We start from the raw sequence: 11,404 nt of genomic DNA, 5'->3' as shown, positions 1-11,404 counted from the left end.
ATTCGTTTTAATTTATTCCAAAAATATAGCTTTAGGAAACTTCAAAACAAAAAACAGCGTCTTTAGAGGTCCATATTTCATGCTGCAACTCATAGCCACTTTCATTTCGCATACGCAACACAATGTCATCCATGCTAAATTTGAGTTTTCTTTTTCTACTGTTTTCTGCAGAATATCAATTGCACATTCTGCGAAGAAGCGATATCTGTTGAAGTCGTAAGGCATTGAGATGTGACTACAAGTTGTAACGTATATGTCTGCTTTGCTGGGCAGTGATATCAGGCGATCCTCGTTATTACAGTCATCATCATCGGAAGTCATGCAACTATCCATCTCTTCCGTAATTGATGCTGAAACGGGTTTATCATAGTAGATATTTATAGTAGCAATTTCAAGCTTAGGATTACCAGTGTCAAACTAGCAGGGTATATTAGCGCTGAATCACGTGTTTTGTTCTTATTTTTTTCCTGCCCAGTATTTACCGATGTCATGTTTTCGCTTTTAAGGCCTTTCATGTTGGAAACGAAACACTATATTTCTGAATGCACTTTTGAGCACAATAAATATACAGTTCATAGACTTTCCTGCATCTAAACTGGGGGCGCATCACGTACTGGGGGGCACAAACGAAAAAGATCCAAATTGGCTTTACAGCTCATTCTCATAATGTTCCGTAACGTATATGTCTGTTTTGCTGGGAATGAGTTATGAAGCCAAATGTGGATCTTTTTCGTTTTTGCCCCCCAGTACGTTTTGCGCCCCCGTTACAGAGCACGTGCCATTATAGTAAATCATTATGTAAAATATGGCACGTGCATCTGGGGGGTGCAATCAATATGCGCCCACTGAGCTGGGGGGGGGGGGGAGCACAAACGGAAAAGATCCCCAATTTTATTTACAAAAAAAAACAGACTTCAATTGCTATCAATCGTAGATGAAGTCCTACGTGATTCATGAAAGTGAGTAGCTTGATCTTGAATACTCGATGACATAAAAGTTTTCAGCTAAACATTATGTGGATTTTTGCTTGCAATAATTGATTCTTTGTAAACAAAGAATTATCTAATCTAACTTTGATGAGCAGCGTTATTGATATTAATACGGAAAAAAAGTCACTTCAAAATAGGAGCATTGGTGCAGATCAAACCAATTCAAATGACAACGGTATTTCAACCATTAACCATTAGCCATTAATCCTTTGCAGAGGCAGTAGCGCTATTCTGTAAGAACAACTACTACTGACGTCAACTCCCTACATTTAGGACATTGCTGGTCTATCTGGGGCCATCTCTGATCTCAAAATTTGTGTGTTTTTACCCCCCCCCCCACCCCCGACAACCCCCCCCCCCCCCACCACCGACAACCCCCCCCCCCATGCAGTGAAGTTTTTAAGCCATTCTTCTCAATTAGAAACCTTCATTTGTAAATTTGAACTTTTTACGCTGTCGATAAGCACTGATCAGATTATGAGTGAGTCTCATTGATGCTGATTATATATCAGTATGTTCATGCTGAGTGAAGTCTGCCAATTAGCCATGTTCAGATTGTTTGCACTCTGCCAAATACCCAGGTTCAGTTAGTCGTCATTAGGTAAGTATTATTTTTCAGGAAGGCTATGGAATTTGAGTAGTTTCTCTCACTGTTAGCTCCATCGTTAGTCTTAGAAAACAACTTTTTTATGTATGTATTGTTCGGTACTGTTTTAAATTGATAGTTGATGAATCATTGCTGATAAACTGTGTCACTCAGATCCGGGAAATTAAACTAAGACCGGTAGCCATTATTTTTTACAGATAATCTTTCAAAAAAAGTAAGATTTTTTTTGAATTATTATAAAACTATGCACTAAGCACAGAAAGTCAATCAAGTACACCAACTATAACGCGAGCAGTAATGTTATATAAACCTAACACAGTCTATAAAAAGGCTAATGTCCCACCGTCAACGGTACCAATTTCTGAGTATTTTTGGGGTAGCTCCAACACCAAAACAACAGTGTGCATAATTTAATCCTTCCTCGTAACTCCCCAACGCAATGCAAAATATCGGATTACGCTTACCTTCCTATAAGGTTGATCCGGTTGATCTCTCAATCTCAACGAACAAAACAAGAACTGAGAGAATTTAACGTTTCAAATTTGACTCTTTTGCACCCAAAAATCGAACCCCCTTTTTTATAAATCAGTGGCTGTTATCTTATTATTCGGTCTTCTACAAGAAGTGGATTCAGCAGTGTTTTGCTATGGGGGGCTGAAGGAATACTGGGTTGAACAACTATATCAGTCTGAAGTTGCAGATTCCCCAGTGAAGAGATTTCAGTTTTTAGTACTGGGGCAGTCTATAAAAAGGAGAGGTGTTTTATTGTTTTCTTATACACAGTTTTTTACACGCTCATAAGTGAAAAACAATTTAAGAATAAAAGAAGCTTTGACAATTGAAAATTCAACTCAGACAACAAAATTTTGTTTCGAGACTGATTTAAATCAGAACAAAAGCAGTGGTCTAACTCAACAGATGTCCAACTTTAAAACAGCAAAAAAAAATTCATAATTCACTTGACACAGTCGATTAATTATATAAGATCTAGGTATTAGAACATCTTTTGTAAGAAACTAAGGTTAGATACCTTGGATGGGGCCCTGAATACAACTCATGGATCAACTGAGAACCAAAATGATCATTTTGTTGTTTCAAAAAACCTTTAAGTAAATTGAAAAAATCTCCAAGGAACTATCAGACCAAAGAGACGATCTGCTAATTAATGCGGAGAGCGCGCGCGATGTAGAAGAGGCATTAGCTGGTGTGAACTCCGAAACAAAGAAAAAAACGGTACCCTTCCAGATATAAAAACCTTGCTGCTCACTAAAGTCCCAAATATTCGCTTCCGCTATGTCCCTATAAAGGTACGGTACAAACGGTCAAAGCTTTTTCTAACATCATTACTGATTGCATTGAAAATCCCAGTACAGCAACTAAACTAAAAAAGGGGTTCGGATCATATAAGTGTTTTTTACTTGTCAGTAATAGAGAGCAAAACTCAGGCGCAACAACGACCAATTCTTGAAATTCTTGAATTCTTGAAAGTATTAATCGTTGGAACAACGGAGATTTTGTAGGCCCTATGGAACGAAGCTTGCTCTTTGAAACAATAAAAATCATCAAACAATACAAACTTTGAAGAGATTATCAACCTGCAAAAATTGTGTGCTTCCAGGGTCAATTTGGCAGAGCAGCAAAGTTTTGGCTTCTGATGGTTTTTGCACCAGTCAACAAGGCAGTTCTCGATACTCTGAAAAAAATGTTTACCACTGAAGAAAACGTTATTGTAGTCCAACAACAATTCTCATCAGAAGCTTATCAATTCAGCGAGGAAAATGTTTCAGAACGGCTGAACTCGTTTTCTAGTTTCATAGTCGCTGGTCCTTCAAAAAGTTTACCGAAAATCTCCTGCATGCTGTACAGTGTATGCTTCAGATTAGTCACAAAATGCTTTAGGAGTACTGAGCTGGTAGACGTAAGCTGCCGTGGGAAACTTCCCGAATTGTTTCACGTGCTCTTTGTAGTGCCTCGCTATTAGTCTTGTTAAAAAAGGAAGGCGGTATTTGCCCTATTGCAGTAGTCGGAGAAGTCTAGAAAAGTCAAATAAAATTTTCCACAGCCCGCAAATGGGTGTTTGAGTGAAAGAGTGGAGCGCAAGCAAATATTCTATGGCAAGTTTTTTGTTAGAGTGAAAGCGGTATCTAACAAAGCAACCCATTCAGCCCTTCGCTTTTTAGGCCCTGACCCGTTATAGAGAAAAATTCAGGAATCGTCACCAAAGCTTTAACGACATTTCTGGTATCTAGATGACGGTGTCCTTCTTGGGCTCAGAAGACGATGTCTTTCGAAATTGGGAATCTTGTATGCAAGCTCCGACCTGATTGCGGCCTCCACGTCGGGGTCAATATTTGCGAACTGTGATCCCAGGTAGATTTACAGAGACTCGATAAAAGAATAACGCGAAATGATATTTTGGGACTGGAGGTTCTTGGAGTTGCGTCAGGAATCCCAGAGTTTGTCTGCTTGAAAGTTAACGAAAGTATAGAAAAAACAGTGGTAATTTTTGAAAAGTTAGACTACTTTGACGACCCTCAGTGCGCCTTAGGTATCCTACGCCACTGCATTGGGGCCCAAAAAAAATGGTGTAATCATTGCGTTGTCAAATGCCCACATGTTCAGTTATTAGATCCCTAAAAGCATTTGATGCCCAAAAACGCGAAAACTTGATAATATACTTGGAACTGTTTTTTTTTAAGAAGAAATCCTGGACTCAAGCAACTCCACCCATAACCCTATCAAGATAGGGTGTTCGTTTATTCGAAGAGCAATATAAAGCATCATATGTTGGTTCTGTTCTTTTCTCTGAAGATCTTGTTTCAAAAATATGCGGTGAAAGCCTAAAAAAAACTGCTAAGTTTTTTTTGAATAATTATTCCAATATAGCACAACTGGACATTCCAACCTCATCGCAAAAGACGATCAAACATGTTCTTGATAGAGAAATTTTCAAAGTTCTCAAAGACAATCTAGCCTCTGAAACAGAATCCACCCTCTCTTGGGCTCCATATAGCACAAATGAGGTAAAAATTAGTGCAAAGTAGAGGCTGGGTGTTCCTGTCTAAGACGCCAAAAGGATTTTTCCGTTCTTTAAAGCAGGAGTTCTTGACATCTTTGGGGATAATGCCATTGCATGTCAGGGTCGAGGAGACGCAATTCCATGACTGACTGGATTTCGGATAAAATAGTGTCTGCTTGCCATCCTCGAATCTCTCACCAGCAGTGGAAAAAGGAACCCCATTCTAGAATGCCAATAACGCCCCAGAGACAACCTTGTCCTGACATGGAAAGTGGAGAAACCTGCTGCATTTGATGTAAATGTTACTGCGTCGCTGCAATCCAACTCACTCACTAATCAGGCTACAAAGGCAGCATACGCGGTTGATGCGGCAGATGAAAAATAATTTTGCCTCCACTACAATGACTGCGCAAAAATGGGAATCACTTTTGTTCCCCTTGCAATCGAAGCCGGAATATTGGCAATTTTTCAAGAAACATTCAAGCGTTTGGCTGTGTTAAGTGACAACCAACAAGCAAAAATGGGAATCACTTTTGTTCCCCTTGCAATCGAAGCCGGAATATTGGCAATTTTCAAGAAACATTCAAGCGTTTGGCTGTGTTAAGTGACAACAATTTTTCCAAGAGCAGGGTTGTCTGTAGCTTTCTGTAAACTCATGCAATTCCTGTCAATCACATTTTGGGGATCAGCGGCAATGTTGTTGACACGGGGTACCTATTTGACTAATTTGCTTTTTGATTGCTCGCCCGAACGGAGGGGATATTGCTTGATTCATTCTTGTCGCAATCATTGTCGACAGCTATGTGATTTTGGTCTGCTCGTTTTGGCCAGATTTGGTTACGAGTTCAGGATAAGAGGAGTCCATGTCGGTCTTTCATGATGAGCCGGCAAAACGCCTGCAGCAAATGAGGCTTGATTAATTTGCAGTTCAAAGTGGGGAGCCTGACAAAGTGGGGAGATTAAAAACAAAAATTTTGCATGTGGATAAAAAACGCTGATGGAAGGAGATTCATAATTTGCTGATCTGTTGTATTGATAACCACCGTTATGTTATCCCTGTTAATTGAATTTAAGAATTTATATTCCCTAGTCAAGACCAGATGGTTATCTTGCAAGATCTTCCAAGATTCTTGCAAAAAATGGTTATCTTGCACGATCTTGCAAGAAAATGGTTATCTTGCAAGATTTTGCAAGAAGAATGGTTATCTTGCAAGATTCTTGTAAGTTCGTTCCGGTCAAGCTCTGCTAATCATTGGCTGTTTTAGACGCATTATCTTACATTTAGCGCAAACTATTACCAAAATATAGTGGAATAAGTTTTCAGAGATCATTTGAAACAAATTTATACCAGATATCTGTATTTTATTACAGCCGTTGGAATTAATAATTGGTTTACTCTCATTTATTTACATTATTTCGTGCTTCAAATTTCTTGTTTTGCTACTATAGAAAACAAATTTAATTCATTTCTAAATTGATTAAATTTTTAGTTTGAGTGGAAGAAAACAAAGTTGATGCTATTTTGATTGTAATTATGTATCACAATGTAAAAAAATTGATGGGAAGCAATGTTCGCGTCTCATTTTGATCTTGTTCGATCATGTTCCATTTATTTGCATATTTGCAAGATGAATGGTTATCTTGCATGATTCTTGCGAGACAAAGGGTTATCTTGCAAGATCTTGCAAGATTTTGCCAGAATCTTGCAGGATCATGCAAGATAACCATTCGTTGTCGACTGGGGTTTGTAGGAAAATTACGTTTGCCTAGCAAACGTATGCAAGGATTTTGGTTACATAAATTATTTGAAAATGTAAGTTACGTACCGCACTTATCGCGCTTTTATCTTTCCTAATTGTGATTAATTCAGCCGACAGTGGTAAATAGGAATCAAAGTATTTAGATCAATTGTTTATTTTGCCTGCTAAGTTAAGCAATTGTGCTCATGATTGCCTAAAATTTAGATACTAATGAGATCTAAGCCTATTAATATCATTTAAATAATATTTATCGACGGATAACTGTGTTTGAAAAGTAAAGAGATGTTGTCAAAAGCCAAACGAGGAAAAGTCGAAGGTTGTTAATAGAGTCGGTTTCTTAAACTGCACATTAAAGACTTAAAGTACTTTTTCTGATACTCGTTTATGCTGACTTAATCATTGCGTCAGTATTGGGATAAGATCATTCAAAAGTGACGAGTAAGAAGTACTTTAAGCCAAGCAATGTTTTTGAATACCGCCTTTTATACGGAGGCGATAAAAATGTCGATAGCGATGATAGTTTGCCAAATACCTCGTTCCATTGCGGCACCGACGTTAACACAAGTGTTCGAGGCGTTCATATCTGCTTGCATTGTTATCTCCTCTATGCACAGCCAAATGAAAGATTGTTCTCCTCTGGGTAAGGTAGATGTTATAAGCTGAACCAAATCTATGTTTGCATGACCAGCTTTTTGAGTGTCTGAAACATTTGCTATCATTGAACCATCTTTGATCAGGTTCTTTCTATGGTGCAAATTTTTCTGCTTGAGATTTAAAGTATGACGGATTGCAATATTTAACAAAATACAGTTTTTCTAGCTCTTTTGTTTTTAAAATTCAATTATTCTTTTTAATGGCTTCATTACATTTAGACAATTTCATGTCAAATTTCAATGACAATTGCAGTTTCGTTTTGATGATTTGTGTTTTTATCTTGACCAGACCAAAATGGTGGAAAAAATATGGGAAGTGAATTTTATTGTATTTGACCATTTGATCACTATTATTAAAAACATAGCAGGACAAGTCCCGACGTACAATTCAAAGAATTTTCATTGACTAAACAGAAAACTAGACCTAGAACGGACTATGAATGGATTGGAAAAATCATTTAGAAAAAAATGCTATCCAAAAAATCGAAAAAAACAGTAAAAATCAAAGTGAAATTGCCGCATGTGAACAAAAAATCACTACCGATAAAGCGAATTTTTGTTCAAACACCATATTCTCACTCTACTTTAAAATTAGAGCGAAAAACTTTCACGCCGCAAAACCACTCGCTTTTTCGCTCCATTTCCTGTTTCGGCGTGACCAAAATCACTACTCCAATTTGACTTCAAAAATCATGAAAATTTGTGAACAGATCTTAAAAACAAAGACAGCGCCCCAATACAATTCAAATTCTTTGAATTGTAAAAAGACTGTGTTCAAATTTGTAACCATTTTTGATAGAAATTTTTATGAGATTTCGAGCGGTATAGTTCTTGGGAGATGAACGTTTTTAATAGTTTTTCCTTTCTATCAAAATCACTCAATTTACATAATCGAATACAAACTTTAATGCAAAAGAATTCGTCTTTTTCTGAATTGATCAACGCCTTTGCTTTTGATTTTGATTAGAGCAAATTTATTATGTAGCGGTATTTAGAGCAATTTTTATTTAAAAAAACTGTTTTTTATCTATATCATAGTAAACAACTATGCTAAGCTATATCTAAGCAAATATCTGAGCAAGTATACTAAGCTATATCATACAATAGCAAATCACATTAAGGGTAACGGCACTTACTGCTATAATATGGAAAACTTATCAACAAAACCTCATTGTCAGACAAATTTGTAATCGGATTGTTTGAAATAACATGTCGTTTCCTAAAAATGCTGGTTTAAAAAACCAGCTTTTTGCAGAAAAATACCAATCAAAAACGATCATTTTATCTGAACTTTCCTCCGCGTTTATGATCTTTTCCTATATTCGAAATGTGTAACCGTCCAAAATAAAAAAAAACACGAGGGTTTTGATTATTTTTTCAAAAAAATCTTTCAAAAAATAATCTCATTTAATATTTTTCTTTTTACAAAATTGGAGCTGAAAGAAAAAATTTTGTATCAATACGTTTAAAAATTAATTTGAATCTTCACCTGAATTCTCACACGAAAGGTCTCACTGAAAAATACAGCGGTTTTCCCAATTTGTTTAAGAGAATTTTCAAAAAAAATTTTAATAGAAAGCATCATCAATAATCAATCGCCTGGGCAAACAAACAGCAAAGCGCTTCCCAAATTTTAAAAATGAAAATGGAAGCCGCGTAAAAAATGGTCGGAATCTCAGATGTATTCTATAAAAATCAATTGGTGTCATTAGGTGAGATCTTTCGGCGCCTCTGCAACATTATACAATTTTTCTAACGTTTTTGATTTTCAGTTTTTTGAAATAGAGCCAACCCGATTCACGTTTTGTTTCTTTTATATTTCCGTTCCAAAGTCATAAAAACTGATTAGGTATATGATAACAAAATTCTGCACTCCAAAGAAGACCAGTGTGACAGCAAAAATACAGAAGAATAAAGAACTAGCTCGAGGCGCAGCCTGAATAAAGTTTTAATTTTGACAAAACCGTTTTTGTTCATTCTCAAAATTAAAAAAACGTTCACAATGCCTCTCTCAACATCGGCTCACCAAAATATTGTAAAAAAGAGACTGGATGGATGGACACCAGGTAAGCTTTTGACACATGAAAAATTTTTAATTCTGTTTAAAAACTGAGTTTTTGACAGGTATATCTGTTTATTGCTCGAACATCTTTATATATATACATATATATATATATATATATATATATATATATATATAAATATATATATATATATATACATTTATATTTGTATATATATATATATATATATATATATATATATATATATATATATATATATACATATACGAAATATATATATATATATATATATATATATATATATATATATACGAAATATATATATATATATATATATATATATATATATACATATATAAATATATATATATATATATATATATATATATATATATATATATATGTATATATGTATATATATAGAGGTAAAACTACATTCTCATTTGGAAGTGCTTCTCGCTTGCGATGATTATTGAGCTAGGATCTGATAGTAGGTTTTTATTAAAAGGGAATTATCGGTTTTTTTGCTTTTCTCTCAATGTTCTAACCTCCTGTCCAAACTAATTTATCAAAAGTTGACAACAAAAGGCATCTGTTTGTTGCATATTGACAGATACCTTCTGTCAAGTTAGTTCTACTTCCAAGAGCGTTTTCTGCAGCAATTGTTTAATCTAATCAGTTTTCGCTCGTTGTCCCAACGAGTGCTAGATTTTCTCAAAAGAAGTGATAAGGGTTTTTAAAACATAACCTTCTAATGTTGACTGAAAACTCTCGAGCAACTGCAGGGGGTTCGGAATTGAGTAACTTATTAGATTAACTAACAAAACTTGAAGTGAAAGATTCGACGACCATTTTTTTCAAACATTGTTCAAGAACTTTGACGCTTTTAGTAATTAGAAATTGGACTATTTCTAATCAATTTCTTAATTATTGACCCACAACACCTTATCCGTGCATTTCAAAACAACCCTTTTGTTGAGCTACCTAAATATCGAACCCTTAGAGAAAAATATTTGTTAACCTAGAATGATATCAGGATGCAGTTTTATACTAGATTAGGAAATTGAGCAGATGATGCTTTGTAGAAAAAAAAGGATTCACTACAATAATGTTTTTAGAGAAAAATTCTCAATACTGCAAAAATCGATTACCAATTGTTGACTTACAAAGATAATTTCTTGTACTGTTGGGAATCGGATAATAGAAGCTACAGATAGGAAAAAATATTTCTTCTGGTAACACTAAAATAGAATTTCAGGCGCTTTTGTCACCCATCTTCTCATTTTCAGACAGAAGTGTCGAATGAACAATTCACTCTGTTAGTGCTGTGCTGTTTGACGCAAAATAAAACCCAATAGCAGCAGATATATTATTTAAACCGTCTTTTAGGCATAAAACTTACGAAAATCATCGATTCTCAGGTTTAACGCCAAGAAAAATAAAATACATTCACGGTTTTCAGATTAAGAATTCACTTGACAATAGGAACTCAAAGACGAACAGTTCATGCTTTTTAGAAACGATGAAATCCTACGATTCTTGCGTCTTAAAATAGACGCTCATAAAGTTCGAATCCGACGAAAACCAACCGACACAACTTGCGTGTGTAGAATCGAGGAAGACCTCTCAAACCAAAGAAAACATAAAAGGGATTAAAAATGAAAAAAATGCTAGTTTAGTTTCATACGGACACAGAAGTTTGCAATTCTAAAAGCAATTCTTCTCATAATTGTTACCGTTAGCTTGCGTCGAAAAAGTTTCAAAATTGACCATGAATAAGGAAATGCTGACATTTTACAAAAACCGAACTCACCTTTTACATGAGTTATAATGATCCAATTGTATGGTCCAGTTTCCAAGCTCGCTAATTGCTCACAATCATCCAAACCCATAACTGATAACTTTACATTTTTAAAACCCAAAACTGGGACAATGTTGCCCAGCAGCTGCCGAACCGATTCGCACTTTTGACGAGCGAGTCGAAAGTAGGTCGATGAGGCTATGAGAACCAAAGTTACTTCAATGTTGTTCAATGGGATCCATAACTGACCGTCGATGCTTGCAAATTGATGATGAGTTTGAAGTTGCTACCAGTTCTTTGTCGGAACAAAGTTTCTTCCAGGAACCCAGAGATTGTTTCCGAAATTCGTCATATTGTTCTCCTAATCCCCGTTGATTCAATATCTGAAGATTAAAATAAATCTTTTTTCAAATAAAGTGGCTACGACTTACAAGCGAATCTGATGGATTAGGTAGTGTGAAAAGCTTTTAAAAAGTCTTCAAGATTTAGAAAAATTTCATATAACGACTTTGCTCGGGTTTGTAAAGAAACCAAAAACGGTTCCAGACTAT

At 35.5% G+C, this 11,404-nt stretch overlaps 1 protein-coding gene across 1 annotated transcript in view; it reads right to left on the bottom strand.

Moving 5' to 3' along the window:
• Positions 1-6: 6 nt before the first annotated feature.
• LOC142350962 (uncharacterized) overlaps positions 7-11,404 on the bottom strand; it is a 28,081-nt gene continuing 16,683 nt past the window's right edge. The window contains exons 5-7 of the mRNA XM_075402992.1: positions 10,866-11,236; positions 6,908-7,075; positions 7-350 (exon numbers count right to left, since the gene is read on the bottom strand). Coding sequence (XP_075259107.1) covers positions 11,072-11,236 — 165 coding nt within the window. The 3' untranslated portion in view covers positions 7-350; positions 6,908-7,075; positions 10,866-11,071. The remainder of the gene's footprint in view (positions 351-6,907; positions 7,076-10,865; positions 11,237-11,404) is intronic.

The sequence above is a fragment of the Convolutriloba macropyga genome, chromosome 1 (genome assembly GCF_964194025.1).
Source record: "Convolutriloba macropyga chromosome 1, txConMacr16.3, whole genome shotgun sequence".
Taxonomy (NCBI): domain Eukaryota; kingdom Metazoa; phylum Xenacoelomorpha; order Acoela; family Convolutidae; genus Convolutriloba; species Convolutriloba macropyga.
Note: the sequence above shows the minus strand (reverse complement) of the source record. Positions and strands in the feature narration are given on the sequence as shown.